Here is a 27,772-nt window from a genome sequence, read left to right on the forward strand (position 1 = left end):
GTCCGCACCGTGCCCTCTGAGTAGCAGCATCATGTGGCAGGAAACTGCCCATCACCCTGTGCCATCGCTGTGATGAGCCACCACTGCAGCTGCCGTCTGCCCTTCCTGTGATCCGCTTGCTTTGGGAAGCTTCTTCACACTTCTGATACTTGTTACTTGGAGTCTGCTGTGTTTCTGTGAAGTAATTTTGAGTTGTTCCAGGGTTCACTGTACATGTCTTTCTTCAGTTCTCTAAGCTGCAGCTATGGTCTGTTCAGCTGCTGCCTCTCCACTTGCAGTGCTCTGGAACACTGTCACTGAAGCGGCCGCCCTGGGCCATGCTCAGTGAGTAACTTCTACCTGGCTGCGTCATCACCGCCTGAGGTTAAACTGGGGGAGAGGAGGGTGGTGTCTTCCTCCACTGTAGCTTGGAGTTCATATTCCCTCCTCCTCCAAGATTTGTCTGTTTAAAATAGTTATCATTTTTAAGGATAGGTAAAAAGTAGATTTATTTTCTTACAGCAGGCAGAAATGCGTTTCTAAAGAAAATAGTGGTTGACTGGCATGATTAAACCAAACTGCCTTCATCCACCAGTCCTCAATGTCCTGTCTGAATGTGTCTCAGACATTTGTGGAGCCCCCTTGGCTCTTCTCAGAGAGTGCTAGGTCTCTTGTGTGTTGATGCAGTGGCCTCCTTCCCTTTGGAGTACTCAACAACAACCTGAGGGCAGGGCTGTGTCTTCTGGCCCTAACATAGGGACTCTGAAGGAAGGCTTTGTATTTGCACCTTTGGACCATGAACTTCAGAACCAGATGTGGTTTCCACAGCAGTTTTCCTGCTGTGTCTCACCCAAGGGCAGTGCAGACTCTGGCCCTGTCCTGTGAGTGCTGCAGGCTGAGGTCTTTGCTCAGTAGTCTCTTCTTTCTCTGCACATCTCACAGATGGTCAGTTCCTCAAAAGCAAGACAAGTCCTGCTAGTTCTAAGAGGGATAGGCACAGCCTGCGGGCTCCTGGTATGAGCAGGGCTGTCTCTCTTGGCAGTGCTGCCTACACAGGGCAACAGGTCCTATACAGAGTCTGTGTAAGGCAGAGTGTTCTGAAGTCACGGTGGTGGCAATGACTGCTGCCCGCCAGGCCCCATGGGACTCTTCCCTTCTCTGAGATCTGAGCAGTGAGGGTGTGGCTGCCCAGGCTGGGTCAGCCAGTTTAGAGGGTTCGCTTTCCTTAATCTGTATTCTTACTTCTGAAGGAAAGACAAGGGCTTATCTTCAAAATGTGAATAAACTATACACTAAGCTGCCTATGACAGTGTATCAATATCACTTAGGTAAAGCACATAAGTATCATTTACCCATCATGTACCAGCCCTGCTTAGAACTTTGCTAGCAGCTTTGTTCTTTCCTTTCTCTTTAAAAATCATATCATTTCATTTAAAACAAACAAAAAAACAAACAGCCAGAGGAAGAATTTACATATAAAAGTTCCTCTTATAGTCACCATCTCAGTAACTATGCTGCTGTACTTGAGTATTCTGACACTGTAAGCCATATGAAAGCATGGCTGTTCTGTTTGCATTACTAATGCATAGCAGCTGCAGGGAGGGAAAGACTAAAGAAACTGATAATAAAATATGAGAAAACTACCACATACCCTATATTCATCTAATTTTCAAAAACAATATAATAAAAAAATATGTACGAAGGTCAAACTTTGAAACAATGTTTTCCTTTCTTCAGTAAAGCATGCCAACGTTTTGTTCTGTTAAGGGACCTTCAAGGCACTCTGGGCACCATACTGTAGACACTCAAGTACTCATCCATCTGTCTGTCTGCCGAGGGTGCAGGCTGTCGGTAACGGAGACGCCTTGCTTAGGCAGAGGCGTGCAACAGCAGCTGGCTGGCTGGCATATGGAGACAGGGGAAATGGAGCCGTGTGGGCGGTAAGTGGTGACCCACTGTAACTGCAGGCACCTCTCTACCTTGCCCCCAGCGAGGACTAGCAACCCTAGTGTGCCAGTGGAGACAATCCCGCGCTGCCTGAGAGAGAAGTGTGGTCAGTCCTTACAGGCATGTATGGGTCTGCCAAGACAGAAAGGAAGTACTTGTGACCGTTGTCCTTCACGAGGTCAGCCTGGCACGACTGCAGAAAAAAGCAGAGAAGAGAGGCCATGAGTGCAGGAACGGGCAGGCTGTGTAATGCCTTCTTAGGAGGCTAGAGCACGCAAACTTCACTTCTATGCATCTTTTCTCCAAAGTCCAGTTCTCGCTTAGGAAATAGGTCTGGATCTTGCCCATGGGAAAAAGGCTGGAATCCTAATTCTCAAAAAAAAAAAAAAAAAAGGCACCACTCCTCTAAAAGCTTTGGTTAGTAGGCTGCTGGTGGCTGGTTTAGGGACCATGCTCTCCACCCTGGCTCTCCCTTCTGTACTCAGGCCAGATGCCTTCCTCTCAGGCTCCCAGCTTCTGCCCAGGTTTACCACCTGGCAGAAAGAAAGATACTTTGATATCTTTTGTTTATTTTATTATTTTGATATATAAGAGTGTTTGCTTATGTTTGCTTGCATATTGATTGTATGTATGTATGAATGTGAAACACATATGTGCTTGTTGCCTGAGGTCAGAAGAGGGCACTGGATGCCCTGGGACTGGAGGTATAGATGGCTGTGAACCATCGTGTAGGTACCGCACCTCTGCAAGAGCAAGTGCTCTTAACCACTGAGTCAACTCTCTAGACCCAGAAATGAAGATATTCTAAAGAGATGCGTGTGTCTCTCAATCTGACAGCTGGAACCCCCCAAATAGGAACTTCCCTGCGAATCTCATGCTGTAAGAAGTAAAAGGCAACAGCCAGAGGAAGTACTGTCTTCCAGAGATTTCACACAGACCACATTACAGGCTGAGACTAAAAGCCAAATAATGATGGCCAACAGAGGGTGGGACCACACCTTGACTGCTACTGCCTAGATGTGCAAATCCTTTGCCTTCTATTTCAACTTTAATCTCACTTCTGGAACCTTAAGATGGAATGGGGTGTATGTTGGGAGGAAGTTTTCTGTATTTTTCTTTTTTGTTGTTTCTTTTCTCAATGTGGCCACATTGAAAAATTGTTTTCTGCTTTCAACTTTTAACTTGGCTTTTTGGGGAGGGGTGGTTGGGACAGGGTTTCTCTGTGTTTTTCTGGCTTTCCTGGAAGTTGAGCTGTAGGCCAGGCTGGCCTAGAACTCGCAGAGATCCTCTGCCTCTGTCTCCCAAGTGCTGAGATTAAAGGTGTGCACTGCTGGCTTTCTAAGGGTGGGTGGTTGGACCTAAACGTGGGCACAGGTTGTGGCTCTACGGGTTGAAAACACAGTCAGGCTCCTTCAGCCAGTTTCAGACTTCCCCCTTTTCACATTCCCAGCTCCCCTCAAGAGTCCCACTTTTTCTCAAGCTCCTTTTCTCTCATGCTCTTGGTGTCTTTTAGGCTCTTCATTTTTGCTCACAGATGTTTTTTATTTTTTTAGATTCCCCTACTTCTTCATGGGCCCTTTCCCCCATCCCAGATTCCTCCCTTCCTTGCAGGTTCATGGTCAGGCTGCCTCTTGCACTTGCCTGCCTGCTTACTTGCCTTTTTTCCTTCCTTCTTGGTTGCCCGCTTCCTGCGTCCTCTCAGGCTCCCCTCCTCTTGCTTTCCATATGAGGATGCTTGACAGCTCTACGGTTTCTGTAGTGTGGGTACCTCCTAAAGCTCTTGGGGATTTTGTCTGGATTCAGGCCATACTGCACTCTAGTGGGAGCCTCCTATAGACCCCATTCCTAAGCAAAGGAAGAGCTGCAGGATTCCGGGTCCAGTGTAAATGCTAGAGGACCCCAGAGATGCAGCCCTTTCTACCTCAACTGCTCCTTGCTATGAACACAGTGCCATCTGTGTGGTCATCACATGCCACACACTGGAGGGCCTGCCACGCAGTATACCAGTGTGCTCCAGTGATGTTGTCAGTCAAGCCCTGCTCTCAGCTGCTGCGGGGGTAACTGAGTGGACAGCTGTGGTATACCACGCACATGTGCTGGCAACACTGGAGGAGTTACAGGGAGCTGGAGGGTTGCGAGGGGGCTATACTTTCTGGAGAACCAAGAAGGAGAAGGGGAGAAGGGCAAGATGGAGAGGAAGAAGGAATAGAAGAGAAACATGTTCAGGACCCCAGTCCTAGAACTTGGGGTAGAAAGAGGCAGGTGACCAGGTGCTAGGAGGCACTGAAAGTCAGCAGAAGCTGAGAACAAGGGACAGTGCAGCTTGATCCCAGGTCCACGGTCAGCTGTCAGCAGCACTTTTAATATTGACAGGATCTAACTTGACAGGATCTAGCTGTACAGGAGACAGAAGACCCTTCCCTAACATATGGCATCATTCCACGGACGGGCCCTGACTATAGACAAAGCACATGAGCTGAGCAGTAGCATTCACCCTTCTCTGAGTCCTCCTGCAGTATAAGCAGCTGCCTCAGCCTCATGATCCTGCTGCCATGACAACCTGCCACATGGACTGTGCCTTTTGAACTTGAGTGCAAATAAATTGATCCTTCCTTCCATACCTTGCCTTAGTCATGTATTTTATCACAGCAGTATAAAAAGCAACAAATCCCGGTTATCTTATGGCTGGGAGCAGAGGTGGGAAGCAAGTGTAGCACAGGAGGATGAGGCAGTCCCAGGGACACGAGAAAGCACTAAAGGAGATGGAAGGGCAGGGGTGCTTACTACTCACATTACTCCCTGAAAAGGTGGGTGTGCAGAGGGGAGCACACTGGAGACAGAGACACAGGTAGAGCCATTCAGGAAGAAGGTGAGCACAGAAACCTGGAGCCAGATCAGAGCTGACATCACACAGGCAGTGGTGGTACGAAGCTCTCAAAGTGAATAGGGTAAGATTGAGGCCTTGGCCCAGCTGTTCATAGCATGAGGCATGGCAGCTGTGGAACTGGGGAGAACATGGCCTCTGCTCTGATTGCTCCTACCTTCCATTAGGCTGATCTGGGGGACATATTTCAAAGTTCTGGTTCTTCAGGATCTTGCTTTAGGCATTCAGAAGTTGAAGATGATGCTGTGGGAGGTGTCAGGAGGAGGAAAGGAAAGATGCAATGGCTCAAGGTCAGGTTCTCCATCCTTCTAGTTTAGGCTTACAACTTGGTGCTTGAGTGGCACAAAGATGGAATAGTGTAAAAAGTCATGTGACCCATGAATGACGGGTACTGTGGAGACAAATGCTAAGGCCTTCTGGGTCCAGCACCTAGGCTGATGTGCCTGCCACCTTCTCACCTGCTCCCAAAAGCTCTGCCCGAGGCTCAGAGACCCTCAAGGAACCCAGCATGGGACATAAGGACCCTCCTGACTTTCTAGAGCAGGTCCTGAGCCCTTCTCAGAGGCAGGTGGCTACTGCATGAGCTCTGCTGGGTGCTCAGTGTGAGCACTCTGCATGGCCCGTCCTGGGTCAGGGGCCCAGAAAAATGCCTCCTGGAGGGATGGTGAAGGTGCCGAGCCAGCTCATCAGGTGGATGCTGGCCTGGCTCTGTAAGGTGTAATTAGACAAGGTGGAGACGGTTGGCTCAGATCGCAGGCTTCTGACCCCAGGGCCTGCTCACGCAGCCACACAAGTCACAGAGTTCCAGGCTTTAGTTGAGGCAGCTAACAAACAAGCCAGAAGCCTCAACCTGTCATAAAGTACTCGCCCTCAGAGCCACAGCCTGCCCATGACACCCCCTGCACCCCTGCCACCCCAGGGTTGCAGACTGCCCATGTCTGCAGCAGCTCAGGATGAAAGCTACCTTTGTTTTCAAATCAGAGCTCTGACAAGTCAAATCAAAGCCCAAACATTTACTGGAAGCTCCTTAAGCGCAATTCACCTGAGAGTAATAAACTGTCCTTAATTCATATCCTACTAATTCTGAGCGTGAGCCTCCCAAGTCAGAAGATCTGAAATGATCACTTTAATAAGCCTTCAAAAGCGGAGTCTGCCGAGTACGAGGCATATATTAAAAGATTTCTGTTTTGACGAGCTTGTCAGGCTACTGCAGAGCAGTAGTTTTGGCTGCTCTTCACACATCTGCTTTCATTGCCATGCTCACAGGTGTCATGTGTATACTGGTTCCACTGCATGGAGAGCGCCCTGCCCCCAGCAGCTCCACTTGCTGAGGGAGATGCAGTTCCCTTGACCTGCTTTCTCTGTACCAGTCCTAGGCCAGCAGCCTCACCGAGTTGGAGAGCAGAAAAACCAGTGACAGGTCACGCTTTGTGGAAATACAGGTTCAGTGGAGGAGGTGCAGCATTGGCCATGGCTGCACTCTGGAAGGCAAGATTCTGCTAGGCAATGCCTCCCCAAGATCAGGAACAATAATGACATAATTAAGCTAGAGGACGAAGGAGGGGGAGAGAAAAAGAACAGGAAAATGAGGTTTTCTTGGTGGACTGTCTCTGCCACAATGAAACCCACTACAAGCCCCATGCAGGACTTCAGGAAACCAGACAGAACAAAGGAAGGTAGGGAGAAGGCAAACGTGAATAATCCCCAAGTCTGACTGTACAGCTGTGGCTGCAGTTTGCAAACAGCACTGCTACTGGGCCACCCATGTGAGTGGGCCACCCTTTGAAGAAGGGCCTGGGTCTTGCTTTTTTTTTTTCTTTTTTTCTAAAATTTTTACTGCTCTACGATGCAGAATAGAAAGACAAGAAAAATTATGGAATTGTGGGAAGAGAAAGGGGCACTGGTGGAAGCCCCTGCCAGTCAGGTATCAAGAACTCTGCGTAGTTCGAAGCATTTGCTGTTCAAGTTGCTGACACAGGACAATGTTCCTGCTATAGAGGCACTTGTAGGAATGTTAAAATGGGAAGGGACGCTGCTGGAGGCTGAGCTTATATGGACTTCTCCCTTCTCAGCTGGATATCTGCAGTGTTCTGGGAGCCTCAGAGAAACCCCGTTTACAACCAAAGCTCCATCTTTACCCTCTGGTGCAATCTTGTGACCTCTGCCTTATCTTGTCAGACTGAAATCCTGTCCAAGGCCTCTAAAGCCATGTACTGTCTCATTTATCAAAACAAAAGCAAGGAAAAGAAGGCTTCTTAGCAAACCTTTGAGCTGTGACTGAGACACATAGGTAGGACTCTCCAAACATGTCTTTTCCCCGAGTGCCTTTCTGCATATTAAGCTGGTACTTGAATACATGTTAAAATGTCTTCTGAATAAGCCCAGCTCTGCTCCAAACTGGCTCACCCTGTAATCCCTTTTCTGTGGCCAAGTCAGGGACTGGCTTTACCTGCGTGGAAGTCCCTTCAGGGCTCCTTCCTCAGGCTGCTAGCAGCACAGCTGGGCTGTCTCTCGCTGTTTCAAGCATTTCCACAGTATGTAGTGTGGTGATCTGATCCCACACCCTTATTTTTCTCATGGAGGACTCCTTGCTCTTTTCATAGTTCCTGATATCTCTGCAGCCCTCACAGCACCAGCCTCACTGTGTCCTTAGGACAAAAGCAACCTCACACTGTCAAGAACCACTTGCACCAACCTTTCTTTTGTAAGATTTTTTAAGATTTATTTTATGAATGGGAGTTTGCCTCCTTCACGTTTGTGCACCACATGTGTGCAGTGCTTGAGAAGGCCAGAAGAGGGCGTCAGGTCCCCCGGAACTGAAGTTACAGATGGCTGAGAGTTTCTGTCAGAGTTCTAGGAACTGAACTCAGAGCCTTGTAATGGCAACAGGTGCTCAAAATCACCAAGCCGCCTCTTCAAACCCTATGCCAACCTTTTAGTGAACTACTGCTTTCAGTTTGACCACTAGTTAACTGAATTGTTGGTGGGATTTTTTTTGTTTGTAGGAATCCTTTACACATGAGGGAGACCATTTGTTTTTACGTGTTGCATAATTTTAAATATTTCCCTATATAAGATTTATTTATAGTCAAGTAAATTTCTTTCCAAAAACATTTAAATTTAAAATTGCAGTTTAAAAAGCTCAATCAGCCCAGGTTATAACTGAATTTACCTGGTTTCTCTTCAAATGCTTTTATTCATTTATTCATTCCTTTTTTCACTCATTCAAAGAAGAAGTTATCGCTTTAACCTAAATTCTATTGTTCAAAGTGTGCAATTAGTCTCTGTCAGCTTTCTGTCTCTGTGATAAAATAGCTTATATATTCAATTTAAAAGAAGGAAAAGTGGAAAAAAGAAAAAAAAAAGTAAAAGTGGGCTGGGTGTTTCAGGAGGATCTCTGTGAGTTCAAGGCCAGCATGGTCTAGACAGTGAGGCCTAGGACAGCCAGAGCTATATAGAAAGACCTTGTTTCAAAAAACAAAACAAAACGTTTATGCTAGATGATGGTTTAGTCCTCTTGCGTCTGAGCCTATTGTGAGGCTTTGCATCAAGGTGGGGAAGCTGCTTACCTCATGGCAGCAAGGAAGCAGAGAGAGAAGAGAGGGAAGGGGCTTCCATCTGCCCTGCACCCGGAATAACCGCAGAGCTCCCACCAGCTCCACCAGTTACAGTCTCGCAAGACTTTCTGCTGGTTCCAGGCCTTTCCCAGTGGCTTTGGGAGTCACTCAAAATCTAAACTAGAGCAGCATCCTGGCCTTCCTCCCACCACAGCTGAAGACCTGCAACTACCATTCACAGCATCCATAGGGGCTGCTTCTGCAGTGCTCCTGGTCCCGTGTGAGGCCTGGTGCAACCTGCCCCTCCTCCCTGACGCTTCCCGGCTACCTGCCGTATCTAGGAGGACAGGATTTCTGTCTCTCTTCTTCCTAGCCAGGATTCCCTGCCTCTTCTCACTTATTTCTCCACGTGACACTGAGAACGTGTGAGTCTAGTTGCAGAAAAAAAGCCCGTTGGTAATTTTACTAGGATTATATTAAAGTTATAAATTAAGGGAGAGAACATTGACGTGTTTATGACACCGAACCCTTCTCTAAGAGAGCAGGGATGTTTTTATTTGCTGGAGTTGACTTTATGTCTCTCAGGAATGTTTTAAGGTGTAGTTTGTGGCAGCTTTCCCCACCTCAGGTTAGATTATTCCTGGATTTATGGCCCTACCGCACACAGGCTGCTCTTCCCTTCTAATCTTCTAGCTGTTGTTACTTCGGCTTCTGTATCAGGATTTCTACATCGCTAAGTTCTTTTATTAGTATTAATAGACCCTTTGGGTTTCCTAGATGTAAAGAACTGGGGCTGGAAGTCACTTGCTTCCTAGAACTTAGCTCCAGGCCTTGAATGACTTCTGTGGTACAGGCCTGACCCTGTACCTGAGGGTCCCACAGAGCTTGTCACACAGGTCTCTCCAACCTAGCTGAGATCATAGTCCTTCTCTTTTAAGACAGAGTCTTGCTGTGTAGCCCTGTTTGGCCTGGAACTCATTACACAGACCAGGCTGGCCTCAAACTCAAGAGTTGGTGTCCTTCCATCTTTTGAGTACTGGGATTAAAGGCATTCCTAGCTCTCTCTTTATTTATTTATTTATTATTATTGCATGCATGTATGATGTACGTGTGGGCATACGTGCTGTGGCATACCTATGGGGGTCAGAGGTCAACACTGTAGAGTTGGTTCTGTCACTCTACCTTTATGTGGATTTCAGAGATTAAACTCAGGTTGAAGTTTGTGCAAGAAGCACCTTGGCCCACTGGGCCATCTCACCAGAGATTAAGATTATTCATAGCTGGTGACAATAGCCTGAGGAGGTCAGAGGTGACAACTGCACCTCTTTTGAAGAAAGACATTCACCTTGTCCTCTTCCTTCATCCAATGGAGATCCCAGCTTGCTGTTCCCAGTCCCTGCTCCACTTCTGGACTCCTGTAGCTTTGTTTGCTGCTACTCAGTCTCCCCTGTGGGGGATGGGCATGGAGCATCTCAGTCCAGACCAGAAAAGTGCTCCTTTCTGCAGACTCTGACTGACTGCACAGTGTGGGTTGGCCATTTGTACTTCCCACCTTCTTGGCTACACTCACAGGACAAGTAGTCCATCCCACAATTTGTCATGACCCCTGAGATGGCCCACCCTGACCACACGGGGCCTGTGACGTGCTGCTCATGACGTGTCCCTGTGCCGGGGAGAAACACCAGGGGCTCACGCACAGCACTCGAGACCACTGCTGAGAAGGAACCTTTCCCCGACAGTGAGACCACGCCAGAACCCATCTACACAGCCTTGCTGACTGGCTTGCACAAAACAAAGGTCTCTGCAAACAGAGGCCCTAACACTTCCCTTCCCTGGTTTCCTGCAGACTACAACCTATCCTTGAATCTTGATAGACCCTCAAAGCAATGAAATCACATGAGTGAGGTGGCAGAGGTGGTGGTGGTGGGGAGAAAACATTTATTGTTTTTTTTTTTTTTTTTCCTGGCAGCATTTTCTTGACTCCTGTCCACCATGACAAAGAGGGTGACCATTTCCATTCTGCCCAGTTAGAGCTATGAGATGACCCCTTGAAGGCAGCCTCCAGGAACATGGCTTCCTTACAGAGCAGGGAGACTAAAACTCAGAAGTATAAAACTAAATCTACTCCAAACCCATTTATAAAAGAAGCCTGGTTGTTTGAATGAAAAAAAAAAAATCACACAACAGAAAAGTAAGTAATAAAATGTCCACATAAAGAATGAACTCCCCACCCTAAGCCCACTCACACACACCACACACAAATCCACGTTCGGATCCTAAACACAATAGAAGTGAGTAAGGAAACCCAAGCATCCCCACCCCCAAACTGCTTTCCTGAGCACAGTAAGGCTGGGGCATGAAGCCGTGACTATGAAGAGAGAAACCTTCAAGGCCCACGTGAGAGAAGGGCACTCATCTGTCTTCTACACCCCAAGCCTGTCATCACCCAGCTGAGTCCTGAGAAAAACGTACAGAACAGCCTAGAAGGAGGTGTGCAGACCTGGGAGGCATGCCCCATGCTGGCATGGTCATCAGAGGTGTGATGGGCTGAGGGAGAAGTGGAGTAGGCTGGGGAGGAGTCTAGGTCCCGCCCCCTGAACAGAGAAGCCCTGAGGTAAGATGGGTGTCTAGATGGTGCAGCTGCTGGTTAGGCACAGACACAGGTGTCACTGGTGACAAACGTCCACTAGCATGCCTCAGACAGAGAAAACTGGGGTAGGGTTTACGAAAACAAAATCCACTATCATCTCAGGTTTTGTAAATCGAGAACTATCTCTCAAAGCAAAGGTTTAATCCCTATCAGCATCAAACCTTAAGCTTAGCAGACAAGAAGCATGGGTTTCTGGACACAAGAGTGGGCCCAGGAGGAGCCCCACTGTGGGCCAGCCCAGGGTGGATGCTCCATAGTGCTTGAGCTTGGAACATGAGGCTCCAACTGACAGGGAGAAGGCTGGCCTTGAACTCTCCTTCAGCAGAGCTTTGTGTGTGTGAAGAGGCAAAATGTGCAGACAGGGAGGAGGCGAAGCCGAGTGCCTGATCAAATTTACTCAGAGAAAAATCAGTTTGCAGAGACAGCAGACCCTGGGAGACTGCAAAGGACACAGAGACCAGAGGCTGAAGGAAGAAAGTCCTGCCTCTTTCCCAGTGGTCTTGTTCCATGGGAGTCCTTCCTGAGGACTGGGTAGTGTGCACACAGGGTAAGCCTCTTTGTATGTCTGACTTTGGACTATCCTAACAGTACCAACAGAGCGTTTCCCCACATTCCTTGACATTGTGCCCTTGATGTTCCCCAGTGGGGCTATAAATAAAACTTTATTAACTGTAATTTGGAAGGTCTGCCTGAATTGCACATTAATTCTGTTGATGAAAAAACCCTCAATTAGCTGGAACCCAGCTTACACAGTCCTTAATTAACTGCCTCCCCTCCCTTATTCTTGTTAATTAGCAGAGAGACAGATGATAACAACAACTCGGGGAACTTATTAAAACCAAACAGGCATGGATTCTCTCACAAGTGGATCTCAGCTTCAAGTTTTTGGGTTGTTTGCTTAATCCAGAGTGTCAGGAAGATAGAAAGGACCCACAAGATGAGGAGGGAACAAGATGAGATAGAACACACATGATATGATAATTGAGGGAATACCAACCTAGCTCTAACCCTGACCTTGACCTAACACCAACTTCTGGCCTCTGCACCACCCCCCCCCCCACCCCCCCGCCAAGGGCATTTTCTTCCATAACCTCAAACCCTTCTCACCCAGTGACTTCTCAGGGACAGTACTATGTTCACATTCAGCTGCATGTCATGGCCTCTGGCTTTGGTCTAGGGTCAATTCTAGGGCAGTGTTAGGTCACCTTGCAGCATCAGTCTTAATAAAGAAAGCAAGACCACTTTTTGTTTGAAAATCAAGAAATACAGGTCACTGTAGACTGCCTGAAATCCAAACCTTAAGCCACATCACTGGGCGTACAGAGTGTCCAAGATATGACTTAATGTTCAGAACAACAACAAACCCAGGGTACATGCACCCTGTGAAGCCGTCAACGCCATCAAGGCTGATTCCAGCCTCTACAAAGGACACATGTTCCTGTCCCTTGCAAATCCTCCCCCGCCCCTCCCATCCTGTACCTGGTTTGCCTCCCCTGACTACAGAGAAGCACACACCGTCTGCAGTTTCAAACACATGGAGCCACACAGCACACATCCTTATTACAGGCATCTTTCAAGCAGAACGGTTATGTTGGGGTGAGCACCATGCTTTGTTTTTAAATTGATGATTAGCAACTATAGGTAAGTTGACTCAGCTTGGTGTGGCAACCAGCTCTGGTGACTCCAGTGCTTGAGAGGCTGGGGACAGCAACAGTCTGTCAGCCCCAGCTTCCAAGAAGCCACTATAGACATCATGATCCAAGTCTTTGTGTGACAAGAACTCAGGGCGGAACTGCTGGACACGGGCACCTGGGCCAAGTCTGATAAGCTGAGGTAACTTTGATCCCGGGAACAACATGACAGGTAATGCCTGCAAGCTGTCCTCTACCCCTAAACATAACTGAAACTTTGAAAAGCTTCTGTCCACGCTCACCTGTGGCCTGTCTGTTCATGCAGTCTGCACACAGTAGACACCTCACCTTCCTGAAGACCATTACTTTGTGGTTTTGTATGAAAACAATCTCAGCTTCTCCAGTGGTCAGTTCTTTTATGCACTCTTCTACAAGTTTTATAGTACCGAGTCTTACACTCAGTCTAGGATCTATCTTGATGTAATTTTAAAAAATATTTATTTATTTATTATGTATACAATGTTCTGCCTGTATGCACACCTGCAGGCCAGAAGACAGCACCAGATCCCATTACAGATGGTTTTGAGCCACCATGTGGTGCTGGGAATTGAACTCAGGACTTCTGGAAAAGCAGCCAGGGCTCTTAACCTCTGAGCCACCTCTCCAGCCCCATAATTTTTTAAAATAAGGTCCAGTTTTTGGCACATGGATGTCCAACTGCTCAGTGGCCAAGAAGATGCCTGTTCTCCACCGACTAGTTCTTGAGCCTTTGTTGAAATCGATTCTTCCCCGTGTGGGGCTATTTGCTGGCTTTATTCTATTCCTTATCAGTGTACTCTGATGCCATTAAGCTTTTAGTACTATAGATGTAAACTAAGTCTTGAATTTGAGTCGAAATCTAGACTCATTTATTGAATGCATAGCAATCTAGAAGCTTTGTCTAATTTCAAGATAGCTTTGGTCAGTGTGGGTCCTTTGCCCATTTCCATCTGGATTTTGGAGTCAGGGTGTTGGACACGGACTGTTCTCTGTAGACTTAGATTTTCCTAACTCCTCGCACTAATATCTGCAGTGTTCAATGTGTAGATCTTTTGTTATCTTTTGTCAGTGGTTGCTGTTATTTCATGTTTATGAATTCATGACATCCTTATTTTAATTTCAACTTCTAATTGTTGATTAATGATATTAAGAGATAAACTGATTTTTCTGTACATTGATATCATAACCAACAAACTTTGTAACATTTTCCCAAGTTCTGCAGAGGTTTGAAAATAGATTCAGATTACAACATGCTACTTGATCACAAAGATAGTAACACCTTCTCTTGTTTGACTCAAGAGGTCCTTTTTCCTTCCTGCTTTGTAGAGCTGAGAACTTGCAGCACAACAATGAAGGCAATCAGGGAGAACAGGGGCCCTGGTCCTATTTCTTCTCAGCATTGGTCTTTCATTATGATGGGCCATGGTGTCTGTGAAGTTCTTGCATGTAGGGGTTGTCAAAGTCAAGAAGGTTCCCCTCCATTGCTAGTTTTTATTCTTTTCTCTTTTATCATTTTATCTATTTAATTTTGTTTTGCTTTGTTTTTCTGTGTGGTGCTGGCTGTCCTGGAACTTGTTCTGTAGACCAGGCTGGCCTCAAACTCAGAGATCTGCCTGCTTCTGCCTCCTGAGCGGACCAAAGATGTATACCACCATAGCTCAAGTAAACCTTTTTATTGTTTATTTATGTGTATATGTGTGCTTGTGCCCTTGGAGGCCAGAAGAGGGTGTCACATCCTCTAGGAGCTAGAGTTATAGATGCTAATGAGCCACCTGATGTGGGTACTGGAAACCAATTAAAAGTTTTGCCGAAGTGTTCAGGTTATATATGGCTCTTTCTTCTTTTGTTAATATGGTCAATACATTTACTTTTAATTGTTGTCTTAGTTTAATTTCTGCTGCTGTGGTTAAACACCCTGACAAAGAAATTTAAGGGAAAGGATTTTATTTGGCTTCATCACTGTGGGGAGGTCCAGGTAGGAACTGCAGCAGCTGTCATATCAGTCAGGAGCAGAGAGGGAATGAACACGTGCATGCTTCCCGCCCAGCTCCTGGCCTCTGTCCTTACGCAGGACCCACTCCCAGAGAATGGTGGGCTGTGGGCTCCGCTATCCCACACAGTTAATATGGCAAAGACAACCTCTCTCAGACGTACCATAAGCCAACCTGATCCAGACAACTCCTGAGACTCTCTTCCTAGTTGATTCTCATCAGCGGTTCTCACTCTTGGTAATGCCCTTTAACACAGTTCCTCATGTTGTGATGATCCTCAACCACAAAATTATTTTGTTGCTAATTCATAACTGCAATTTTGTTACTGTTATAAATTGTAATGTAATATAAATACCTGACATGCAGGCTGACATGTACCTTCCAAAGGGGTCATGACCCACAGGTTGAGAATCACTGCTCTAAGACTGCCAGGTTGACAATTACAACTCACCTTCATAATAGTGAAAGAAAACCTACTGAGCCTTGATGCAGTCTATTTATATTACGGAGGGGAGGGAGGGAGAGAGAGGAGGAAGGGGGAGGGAAATGAAAATGGAGGAGGAAGGGGAGTGTAGAGCGCCATCCCTGACAGTGAATGTGGAGGCAGGGGCTGACATGAGCTGTCTCCCTTGGTTTCCACTGAACCTGGGGCTCAGCAGCTGGCTGGAACGGTTGGACAGAGAGCTGCAGGAACCTGCTTGTCTCTGCCAGCAGCACTGAACTCCAGGATGTGCTCAGCTGTCACGGGGTGCTGGGGTCAGATTCACACCCTCATGCTTTCATGGTACGCACTTTAGCAACTGAGCTATACCCCAGCCCGCATATTGATGTTTTTGTGAGATTTTCTATTTAGGATTTCTGTATGTGTATTCACAAGGTCTATAGGTTTCTTGTGTTGTGTTAGTCTCGTTGTTTTGGTTCCAGAGTGTTACTTATCTCACAGAGCAATACGGAAAGGGGTGTACTGCTAACCATAGGCCTCTTCCTTAATGTTTGGAACTCTCCACGGAAACCATCTGGACTTGTGGCATTCTTCGATAGAGAGCTCCCGGGCTCATCTGTTTCTTCTTCAGCAAGCCTTCTGTGTCAGTCAGGAATAAGCCTGTCTGTCAAGGTCATTCACAATATTTACCTCTCCTTCTTTCAGAACCATTTGTGCTATCACTCGATGATCCAGATTCCAGACATTCTTTCTATGTTTCCTTCCCAATCTGGGTGACAGTTCCTTGACTTTACCAGTGTGTCTCCATAGGGGTTGCCATTTTTTTTCCATTGGACCAGCTCCTACTCTGTCTGCACTCTCCCTTTCTCCTGTGCTTTTCTTTCACTAACATCCTAGGTAGAAGCTGAGGCCATGATCTGAGTCTCCCTCTTTCCCGAAAGTGGTCAGGGACCCTCAGCACTGCTTAGTTGTGTCCCGAAGACTCTTCAGTTTTTATTTGATGGGGAAAAAAATTTAAAACCAAACCAAAATCAACACTTCTTTTTTTGAGGCCAGCCTGGTCTATGTAGTGAATCCCAGGCCAGCAAGAGCTACCTTAGTGAGACCCAGCATCAAAAAACAAAGACTTCGTCCTCATCGCTTCTTGGCCTTTTAGCAAAGATCAAACGTGTTTAATATCTGATCCGTCCTCTACCTGAGGATGATATATTTTTGGATTTAGGACTTCTAGAATTAGGAACTGGAGGAGGAGCTTGCTCTGTCCACCCATGCCGTACCTCCAGGAACAATGAACCCCCCCCACAAAAGACTTCCTCTTTGAAAAGCTTATCAAAATTGTATTTCATAATTATAATTACGTGTATTATATTAAATTGTAAATGTTATTATTATCTTGCTTATTAATCTTACCCATTTTCTACTTTATTGTGTATGTGGGGACCAGAGAGATGCTTAGCAGTCAAGGTGCTATACAGGCGTGAGGACCGGAGCCCAGCACCCGAGTGAGTGTCGGGCACAGCACTGTGCATGCGTAACCTTAGCACTCACAGGAGCTATGTGAGGAGGGCAGAGACTGCAGGGCTCTGAGCTGGCTGGCCAGCTAGCACAGCCAACTGGTGAGTTGCAGAGTTAATGAACCAGCTTAATGTCACCATCTGGCCCCACATGTGCGTACACACATATGTATGAACACCTATGCTCACTGATATAGAGTGCCATCCTACCCACCCCAGAGCCTTTGTGTGATTTCGTGTCCATACCTTGTGGCCTCTCACTAGAGAAGAGCGCACACCTTGCTTGAGGGGCCAGCCGGGAGACACCGTCACATTTTTTTCTCCACTTACTGATTCTACTTACTGATTCTGTACATTATCAAGGAACACTCCAACTGCAATTCTAGCCATCAGGGAGCCACACTCCTACCTGACATGCTCTCCACGAGCCGTCCAAGGGCACTGGAGAACTTTCGTCACCATACAGCATCCTGACTACAAGCTGCGCACTGGCTGTTTCATCCCAGCAACAGTTACCTTAGCTGCCTTTAATACCTGCGGTATCATAAGAGCTGCTTATGGAATGTTATCTGTTTGTTGTTTGGGGGTGCTAGAAATGGAACCCAGGGCCTTGTCCCCTGTACAGGTCCTGTTCACCACCTTTAACAGGCTACATGCAGGTGACACAGACCGCTTCAAAGAGCCAAGGAAGAGGAAGATTCCTTTCATCCCTCTTCTCCCAGCCACGTGTAGTTAGCACAAGTTCTGACCACAAGCTGCGCAGCCGTCTTCTGACTCCACGGCAGCCTGGCACATCCTTCCTAGCTGTTACTCTCAATCCACCTGTGTCCTTTTATTGCCACATAGCTTTAACTTCCTTTCCGCCTGATCAGACAACCCCCTCCTGCGTCAGCTACATTTCTTACTGCTTTGATGTGAAGCTGCCTAGGGGAGGTATCTGGGGCAGCCATCGTGGTGGAAGGCCGTGCTGCTTGGAGCAAAGGAAAGAGAGACCTGCCAGCTCTCTGTTTCCCCTTCTCTTTGGTCTGGGACTCCTCACTAGAGCACACCATGGCCAACATTAAGAGCAGGTCTTTCTTCCCCAACTAATCCCTTCCAGTTAAAGAGAGTCCAAGGTATGCCTCATCACAGTCTGAGGTGTTTCTTCTGCTGCTGTTTGAGAAGGCGCTATCTGTCCTGAAACTATGTAGACAGAGATCACCTGCCTCTGCCTTCCAAATGCTGGCATTAACAATCCTCACCACTCCTGGCTCTAGTTAATTCCTAATCCAATTAAGCTGACATCAAATTTAGCCATTTAGCCCCTTTAACAGTGGTGTTTAGCCTGTGCATACCCCAGTTACTGACCTAACACAGCTTCTTCCACATGCTGTGATCTCCAGGGTATACTTTTTATTAATGTTCAAACAATGATCTTTCTAAGTGAGATGTCAGGGAAGAAAATCCCAGGCATGCACACAGCACTCACCCTGTGTGATGCTCGGGGATCTTCTCCGTGTGCCTTCACGTTTCTGCTTTGTTTCAAGTTGACAAGAGTTTTCTGCAGAGCTTAGAGGATGCTGCTGTGTGCTCAGCTTTTCCCATTCTCACAACTTGGCTTTGAAGTCTGCTTTGGTCCTAAACTCTGCCCGCCTGTTGCTTTTTCTTACTGGCTGCACTGCTGTAGCCCTCTGGTCACGGGGTGGTCGGTGCAATCTTCCTACTTCATGTGGCTGGCTGTGCTGAGTGTCCTGGACCTGTGCTTTATCATCACTGAAACTAAAAAAGTGTTTAGCAGCCACTTCCACTCTTTCTATGTCCCTCAAGAGGCCAAATATAACCTGTGTGGCAACTTCTGCAGTTGCTGCATGGCTCCATGACACTCCTCAGATTTCCAGAGCTTCCTTTCTCATGTAATCCCATCAGTACTTTCTTCTGTGGGCAGAACTCACTGCTGACCGCCAATGTGCTTTCATTTCTAGACAAGTGTCTGCTGATTCTCCTCCTGGGCAGAGCACACATCTACCTCTGCTCTGTCCCTGTGTGCCAGGATGGAGACCTGTGACAGCTTTGAACAGATTTCCAGGGATCCATTTTCTTCTCATTACAGGTCTTATTTCCTGGCTTGTCACCTGCTGGGTCATTTGACAACAGTGACACGGTAGAATAACACGGCACAAGGACAGACTCTGGGGCTCTGAACAAGGCTCTGTGGAGGCTCTCCCTGTTCAGGGGCGTCGCTGTAATATGCACTGCCCCTCAGTCAAGGGGAATGTAATTTTTTATAGCGTTCTTCCCAGATCTCCTGCTTCTCTTTTGCCCACTTCCCCTCCACCCCCCACCAAAATTTTTACTCTGTGTGTTTGTGTGTGCACACACCCACAGTTCCCATATAAATATGGGAGGCCAGAAGAGGGTGCCTGATCCCTTGGAGCTGGAATTACAAGTAGTTGTGAACTACCTGACATGGGTGCTGGGAACTAAAAACTTGGGTCGTTTGGAAGAGCTGCCGTCTCTTCAGCTCTGAACCCACCTTATGGGCTGGAGGACTCCTGCCCTGTGCTTGGGTCCTCCAAGACTAGAGGAGAGTGGCACACAATAGTGCTCCTCAGATACCTGGGAGGAAGAACCCTGATAAGCCTGTAGCACAGTCGAGCCTCAGTAGACACTGTTCTTCTCTGATCTCCAGAGCATGCCTGCAGCACAGCAATGAAGGAAGATGGCAAAAGGCTTGCCTCTACCCATCAGGCACCACATCTGTAGAGTGCTTTGTGTTCCAGGCCACAGGGCATCTAATCTGTACTGATTATGTACTAGTGGACCATAGGTCACTTCATCTGTAGAGCACTACAGACTATGGGCCCTCACAGTGGCACACTCGGAACCACCTGGGGCACTTCGAGCTTGGTGGGGAGCAGGGAGGCAACTATATGGCAAGGCGGATGTGAGGAAGGAAGGAGAGGCTGCTTAAATATACATTCAAGGTTTTTTTGTTTTGTTTTGTTTTTGTCTCTCAGAATTATGGCCAAAGTTAGTAAAAGAAGGAAAGATGAGGAAATGAGGTTCAGTTTCAACTGGAAACATTTCAGTATGTCCCTCAGCAAGATGACTGCTGTTAAATAAACAGGTGCAAAAAGCTGGTTAGGAAATTAACTCACAGGATGGTCCCTAGTGCCTGCAGGCAGTCACAAGAACATTGCAGACAAGGGCATTTCCAGCTGAGCACTGTATCACACAGCCTTCAGCATGTGGCAGTGTGAGCCAAGGCTGTATCTGCTCAGAACACTGCATCTGTGCTCACAGCTGACCACAGCCCCAGGGCACAAGGAAACACCAGTGTGTCCAGGAGAGAAACACCACTCTCTACTGCCTGGACCATGGGGGCCGACTATAACTTCAGTGACCATCATTATGGTGAAGCACTGTTAGGAAATGTCCCTGGAAATGCTAACCTTTGCTCTGCTGCATAGCAGACCCCTAGGGGCCTTTCCTGTGGCTTCATGGCCAAATACCAAGTAATGCTGCCAATTCTAAACACACTGATATACAGGATGAAGATAATGGGGTAGAAGAAAAGCTATTGGAAAACAAGTTCCTGAGAAAAGCCTTGTGTTTATGTAAGGTGGCCTCTCAGTGAATCTGAGTAAGGGTAAAATAGAAATGATCAAAAAGTATGGGCCCTGTGAGCCACAAAAGCAAGCTTCCAGTTTATCAAGAACATATTTCAGTGGCACAGGTAAGCTGTTCTCTGGAGGACCCCATTACACTGAAATTCACAACAGAGCTTTCCAGGTCATGGTCCTGATGTTTACATTTTTGCTGCTCAAGGTGAAAAAGCCCAGACATATTTCAGGATGTCCAGAGAGCCAGTGACATCCCAGAGAGGGAAGAGGGTAACTGAGACAAATGCAAGGCAAGGGCCCACCTCTGTCCTTTAACCCTAACTCAGTGCTGTGGCCACATTGCCTTTAACAGATAGGAGAGGTGACTACATGGCTAAATATGTAATATCTGGTTATTACAGAGTACAGAGGAGCAGCACTCACAGCTGGGAGAATGAGGCCAGAAAGAGTCAAGTTCACCCCAGAGGAGCCAAGGCAGGAGAAGTGTCCCAGCAAGAAGACTCAAAAAAGCAGGAGCTACCTAGGATGTCTACAGCATGGCAACTGTCCAGCAGTGCACGAGGGTGCTGGGGGACTGTACCCAAAAAAACCTGGAGATGCTGGAGATGCACCAGGCTGGCTGTCTACAGAGATAGTCCAAGACTATAGAGACATCACAAAGCTGATAGATAATCAACTGTTTGCTGCACAAGACCAGGAAGTATCAATAAAGGTCCAAGGCTGAACTAGAACAGGCAGTGGAGATGGCGCCACAACAGTGCATGTGACTTTCGCATGGAAAACGCCCTCATACAGCCTCCGTCACACTGAAGCTGTCAAGGAGCACTTACTCAGGGAGATGAGCATCAGGCCCATGATGATGTGCCTGGCTGAGAGTGGAGGTGACTATCGGAGGGCTGAGCAGGTGCCTAGGGGAGCTGTAGCAAGAAAGGACAGGGGAGTCTGGGCTGAGAGATGACAAGAGAAAGGAACTATGTAGTGGCACACTGGGCAGACAATGGGTACATGATGGGATGTGGCACCTATAGTCCTCAGGCCAGCTGCTGGGCACACCATGGCACAGTGTCAACTTCGGTGGCTAGGGACAAGGAGCCCCTGGGGAGAGGTTGAGGATGTGGCTCAGCTGGTAAAATGCTTACCCAGCATGCGTGAAACCCCAGATTCTACTCCCATCACTGCGCACCTACAATCCCAGCACTGGGGAGACGAAGGCAGGATGACCAGGAATTCAAGGTTATCCTTTGCCACCCACTCTGTTCTCCACTGCCTCAAGGGAAACAACGACCTACAGCACAGCCAGACCATGGCCTTTCCTGGACTTGCAGGGACATTGTCTTCTTGCCTCACAGTTGGACCCAGACACAGCCTCAGGCCATCACACTCTGCTTGTCATAATCAGAAACATGACTCTGTTCACTCCTGTATTTTCTTATCTGAGGTGCAAAGTCCTGATCATTTCCCGAGGTTGATGTAGGAGCACGGACTCTTCCTGCACAAAGCTTGTGCAGTGCTGCACACACAAACACACCCATGACGACATGCACAGAAGCCGGCTGAAGCCTAGTTGGAAACGGACTTGATTCTTCTGTAGCAGTGGTTCTCAACCTCCCTAATGCTGCACACCCTTTAACACAGTTCATGACGTGATGACGTTCAACCACAAAATTACTTGTTACTTCATAACTGTAAACTTGCTACTACTACAAATCATAATGTAAATATCTGATATGCAGGATATCTGATATGTGACCTTGGGAAAGGACTGACTCCAAATCCTAGCCTGTCTCAGAAGCAAGCAAAAAAGGAGAGTTGGTGACTGCTGTGGTACCCTCCTCAGCTCCCTCCCTGCCTGCCAACTCCTTAAGCAGCCCGACCACACATCAGTTCCACCTGCTCCCTCTGCTAAGCTGGTTCCAATCCCACCTGGGAATCACACTATACCCCTCTGGAATGCAGCCTGAAACCACGGAGGCCTTCCCCAGACACTTGGTCATCCACAAACCTGCAGAGGGTGGCATTCATCTTTGATGCCAACACCTCTGGAACTTCCTCTGAGTTTGCCCTTGCCTGGTGCTGCCCGGAAGAGGAGTCCCCTGGGCTCCCTCTGGGTACCTTGCACTGCTGTTCACATGTTCTCTCAAGGATCTCACAGATTATGACCGCTAGCTGGGCCAAAACCTGACTGCTCAGGGCAGCCCATCTTGTGCCATAGTTTCATTACCAGGTCGACTGGTGGGGTCTGAATGAGATGCTGCCTGCCTGGCTGCTGGTGTAGTCTTCCTCATGACCCATCCCCTGCATGTACCTTGGCTGCCCTCCTTCAGGGAGAACCTTCTTTCCATATACCTCCTCCTATGAGCTACTTCACATTGGGCCCATCTCGGAAAGCAGAGTTTAGTTCTTAGGGTTCTCTGCCCCATAGCCTGCCACACACATCCAAAGGCTTCATCCTCTGCCCTCTTCACAGTCCTCTGGATCTTTCTGCTGTCCCTTGCTTGCTTGAAGTGTCAGCTTCCAGCTCTCTGACACAGTCCCAAACCATCCTTGCTATCAAGGTACACATGTAGGCTCACTCACAGGATCAGTGGGCTGTTCACTTATGTCATGTTCATGAGCATTCTGAGGTCCAGGGTAGGGACAACTAACCTCTTTGAAACCTACAGACCTTAGCATAAAGCTCTGAGTACAGGCAGCACTGAACTTTGTAGAGGGGACAAATGGCTGCAGAGCCAGAGATGTGAGGAGCTGAACATGATGCACCTGCACAGTGTTGGGGCTGGGAAATCACCTTTAATGAAGGGCCATTAAGGTCTAGCCAAGGCTACAGGAAGTATGGGTAAAACAGGATGGGTGGTGGGCTGGGCTTTAACACCAGCACTAGCATGTTTAGGAACAAGAAAAGAAGGGTGTGGCAGGACAGAGCTATGAGGGTGGAGGCAGGCTGGGCTCAGGGCCACTTGCTGCCACTGTCAGGAACACAGAGAATGACCTTAGGAATGATCAGGGCGTAGTCAGACTGTAGGTGCCAGGGGATACACAGGAGACAGAAAGGCGATCTGGCAACTGGCAGAGACTAGGGCTGGGCTGGTCACTAGATGTCAGAGGAGAATTTTACTCAAGTCTGTAAGAGAAGACCTGGGAAGGACCACAGCCGAAGACTGCAGCCACACACGTCTGGGAGGGTGGGGGTGGAGGGAATGGGATGGACTCAGAAGAGTGGCCAATCCCACCTAGCCACTGTCAGGTGGGATGAGGCAGCTCAGGGTCCACAGGCAGAGAGAGCATGGCTTCCCACCCTTGAGGGTGATGAAGGTTACTCACACTGTCCACAGCGAGGATTTTGGCCCAGATGAAGACAAGGAGTGGCCTCAACTCTCGGGCCGAGCTCTGAAGCAGCTTCAGCACATAGGGGAAGATGCCCACCGACAGGGCCTGGAGGTAAAAGAATCAGCACAGCCATGAGGCTCCCTTCCTGGTGGCGCTGGCTTGTCCCATTTCGCTTTTCAAGTTGCCAGCATTACTGACCTTTCCTCTGACAAGCTGGAGGAACCACTGTTGGATTCTTCTGCCCAATTTTAGACTTTTCTCTTTCCTCCTTTCATGTTATTCTTCCTATTTTTAGGCTCCCCTCCCAATGATCACTCATTGATGACAATATTTAGTTAATAAAAATGTGAAGACTGCTAACCTACTCATCCCATGGCCTCTGTAGCAGACCCTATGTAGGTCATTTCTCTGTGTGTCACTTACAACGAACAGCTACTGTTTACAATGTGAAATAACCAATTCATATGAAATTTTTTAATTATTCCATCAGTATTGTTCTAAACTTCATTTATTTATTTAATTTACCATGTTTGTGTGTACACACCTGTATACTGGAACACTTGTGTGTGTATAGGAAGCCAAACAGAGGTTGACTTGTGTGTTTCCCTCTACCACCTTACCTTATGTTCTGATGTCTTGTACTAGAGCTGGAACTTGCTGATAAGAGTAGACTGCCTGCCAATGATTTTTCAGGACCCACTTACCTGACGCTGCACCCCCACCAGCACAGTAGTCACAGGTCAAGGCACCAGCACCAATGTGGGCTGCACTCAGGCCCTCAAGCTTGCACACAAGCACTTTACCCACTAACCCTTCTTTTTAACCCATTTTAAACCTTTCCTTGCGGCTGGTGGGAGGGTCTACTCCTTTAGTGTGCAGGCCCCCTCAGCCCCTTTGATTTCTTTATGACTTATGTGCTGGAAACATGGCCACTGCTTGGCTCTACTTCTATTCTGTACCGAGGACCCAAAACAGTTTAGAACTGTGCCTAATCACAGTGCGGACAGTGTGTGAGGGTGCAGACTTCCTGGCTGGAAAAGGCCATGGAAGTCAAACACCCACTGTGGCTCCTGATGTGGAAAGTCTGGCATAGGTGGGACAAACATTGACAAAAGCCCAAAGTACCAGGAAGAGAGGATTACACCAGGAAGCTCGTGACTTACCAAGCTCACCGCCCAAGGACCCAAGTCCAAAAAGCGTCCCAGCAGGTCCAAGGCCCTCAGCCGGTGCACCTGGCTTAGCAGCACCTGGAAACACAAGATATTGAACCTTGAAAAAACTGACACTTGATTGCCACCCCTCTAGGAAGGCTCCAGTGTGAGCTGGTGGCCCAGGAGGGGTTTGACAAGACAACTCAATGGATCTTTTTTCTACATGGGCTGCTCCCTTGCACTGTGGGCAGTGCACATGCTGCATAGACATACATGCAGACAGAAGACCCAGATACATACATACTTACATAAATCTTTCCCTAAAATTAATAAACGCCCGTGAACCAAACTCCTGTTTCATATCACGGACACAGGAAATCACAAACAACAGCGAGTGCACAGGTTTTGAGTTCCTGTTCACTCCTGGAGAACAGGACTAAAGAGCAAATGTGACTGCATAAACTTTAGGTGAAACAGAGCCTGTCAAGGCAGTCCAAGTCCGCTTCATCACACACAAACAGTGCTCAGGCTTTTTGCCTGAGACATGAAGAGAAACTGAGGCTCTGGGGCAAGGACTGCCACTCTAGCGGGGGACGCGGGAACTTGTGAGAGCAGCACTATCACCGAGTACAGGGTGGACGAGGCACACTGGCACTGTCCTAAGTGCTGACAATGGCCTTGCGCTTTTAGGCCCAGACTATATTTGAAGTACGAGGCCCTGACAGCAAACAGGCCCAGGGAAATGCTGATGATCTGCAGCACCCGTGGGAGAGAATGACTCTGCGTTGTGAACCATTCTGACTTTCTTGTTTGACACTGATATTCTTTCTTCTATCTGGACTGACTCTACCCAATCATCCCCTGAATAGCGGATGCAATCATGGAGGGTCCCAGGCAGAGACACACAAAACCAGAAAGGCCCACACTTGCTTCTTGAAAGGCGATGGTGGCCACAGACATGGGCAAACATGAAGACACTGCAGTTGAAAAATGGTCTCCCTCCTTCCTGATGTCAGTTTTAACAGGAAGAAAGGATCCTGAGGCTGGCTGGGAGAGCTCATGCCCATGTGACTGTATATGGCACGGCATCAACAGAGCCTGATGGACCCTCTCACCATGTCTACCAACCAGCCAATGCCTGTGTTACTGGGCAGAAGAAATTCACTATGGCTTATGGGAGAAGAGGGACCTGAAAAAAAAAAAAATCACACCGTCTGCACTAAGATGCTTTTCCCTTCTAACAGAGCTGGACAAAGCAAGGAAGGTAACAAAGTGGCAGAGGCCAGGGTGGGCCGTGTGAAGCTGGAGCCCCTCTGCACTCCCCAGCCTTGTTCATCAGGGCTCACCCTTGAGTTGCACTGGGCCTAGCCAGGAGACGGAGCTGTGTGTGTGTGAGAGGACCTGTTGCTTACACTTGCCTGAAAGAGCACATGGCCAATGGCTTGTGTTCTTTTCATAGCCATTGCTCCATGTTTTGGCATCAGGTTGGCTCTAGAGGTCTTCTCTTTCCCTGAGAGAGTGTGGGTTGTAAATGGAACAAGAAAAATAAAGTCGATAAAAGCCATTTACAAAAGGACTGTTTGCCAGACCCCAAAGAACTGGATTAATGTTCCTGGCACCGCAGCCCTGCTGTGGGAGGACCAGCTTTACTCTGTTGTGCTGCTGCAATGAGAGGCAGGTTGGTGAGTCAAATGACCCAGAGGAGCCCCCCACCCCCGTGCTGCTGCCACTAACTGGAATCACGTGGGCACCTCACCTCTGCAGGCTTTGTCCTACTGTTGTTATTTGCTTATAGTTTATAGCTCACCTTGCAATCCCAGGATGGTCTTTAAACTAATCTAGACATATGGAAGAGGAGCAGTGACAATTATTTTCATAATGTCAGAAAAAAGTGACAATAACATCACCTCCCTTTTGACCCATGGTCATTCTGTAAAGGTTCCCACTTCAACAGGAACAGGCCATTGTTAACATTTTACACGCACTCTTCCTTCTTGCCTCTTATTTTTGCTGGCTGGGATTCCTGGGACTCTAGATGGGGAGAAAGCCAAGTTCTGGAATAGGTGAATCAATCACCTTAGCCTGCCAGGCTGGCTGTCCTGTGAGAGAGACTCTGGGCGGTGGGTGGCTGGTGTGGGGGGCACCGTGTTCTCTGGGCGGGGAGGAGGGTGAGGGTGGGGGGCACCATGTTCTATGTAGAGACTCTTAAGCCCAGAGAAGACAGATGGCCGTCCATCACAGTGTCGTTAGCAGCCCTAATGAATAAGCACCAGCCCTCCTTGGAAGGAGCAAGGTTGAAGTCCTTGGGCAGGTAGAGTCAGATGGTTGGCCATTTTATGGAGGAAATTAACTGGATAAGTGCTTTGGAGAGTGGTGGCCCTACTTGTGCAGAGTTCTGGACCACCCACTGGGAGCCAGCCTATGCTCTACTCCTCCAGGGGCGGGGAGGTGGGGGTGGCTTCCTACCCTTCCAAGTTGGTACCCTCATGATTTCCACAGCTTCTGCCTGGGCTCAACCAACTTGATAAATCTTTTTTTCTGGTTTCTACAAAAAGTTAGAAGCCTTGGTATCTGACAGGGTCACTGGTCCAGAGTAAAAGGTCTTTTCTTAGTCACAACCCACCTCACCAGTTTCTCCCACAAAAACATATTAATAAAACACAAACTTCGTGACTTGTCACTACCTGTGATAGCAAACCCACAATTCATATCCCTGTCCCACACCATTTTAGTAACCAAAGTCTGCAGGCAGTCAGTGGGTGTCCCACAACTAGGCCAGTTTGTACATGAATTAGACACACGCAGAAGGTGCTGTTTCTTAGAGAACCACACACGGGAGGCCTGATGGCCCCTGATCCATCAGTGCCATTCTGGTCCTGGTCAGGAGAATGAATGCTGTGGCCCAGTTGGGATCTGCCTGGTGGCCTCATCCTTTCTTCATGGGACAAATTTACATATCGCATCCTTCTAAACAGAAGGAGGTGGTGCCAAGAGTCTGCACCATAGCAAAGCTAGTTGGCAGCAGCATTTCATCAATTCCTGACGTGTAAGCAGGGGC

General features: G+C 47.9%; 1 protein-coding gene across 3 annotated transcripts in view; it reads right to left on the reverse strand.

The window, feature by feature from the left end:
- The window catches only part of Rptor (regulatory associated protein of MTOR complex 1), a 285,695-nt gene that overhangs the window by 54,476 nt on the left and 203,447 nt on the right, over positions 1 to 27,772 (reverse strand). For all 3 annotated transcript variants that reach the window (XM_021639555.2, XM_060386278.1, XM_021639564.2), the window contains 3 exons: positions 24,727 to 24,810; positions 23,558 to 23,668; positions 2,045 to 2,119 (listed from right to left, as the gene is read on the reverse strand). In XM_021639555.2, the coding sequence (XP_021495230.1) occupies positions 2,045 to 2,119; positions 23,558 to 23,668; positions 24,727 to 24,810 (270 nt within the window). The remainder of the gene's footprint in view (positions 1 to 2,044; positions 2,120 to 23,557; positions 23,669 to 24,726; positions 24,811 to 27,772) is intronic.

Source organism: Meriones unguiculatus, chromosome 7 (assembly GCF_030254825.1).
Source record: "Meriones unguiculatus strain TT.TT164.6M chromosome 7, Bangor_MerUng_6.1, whole genome shotgun sequence".
Classification (NCBI taxonomy): Eukaryota; Metazoa; Chordata; class Mammalia; order Rodentia; family Muridae; genus Meriones; species Meriones unguiculatus.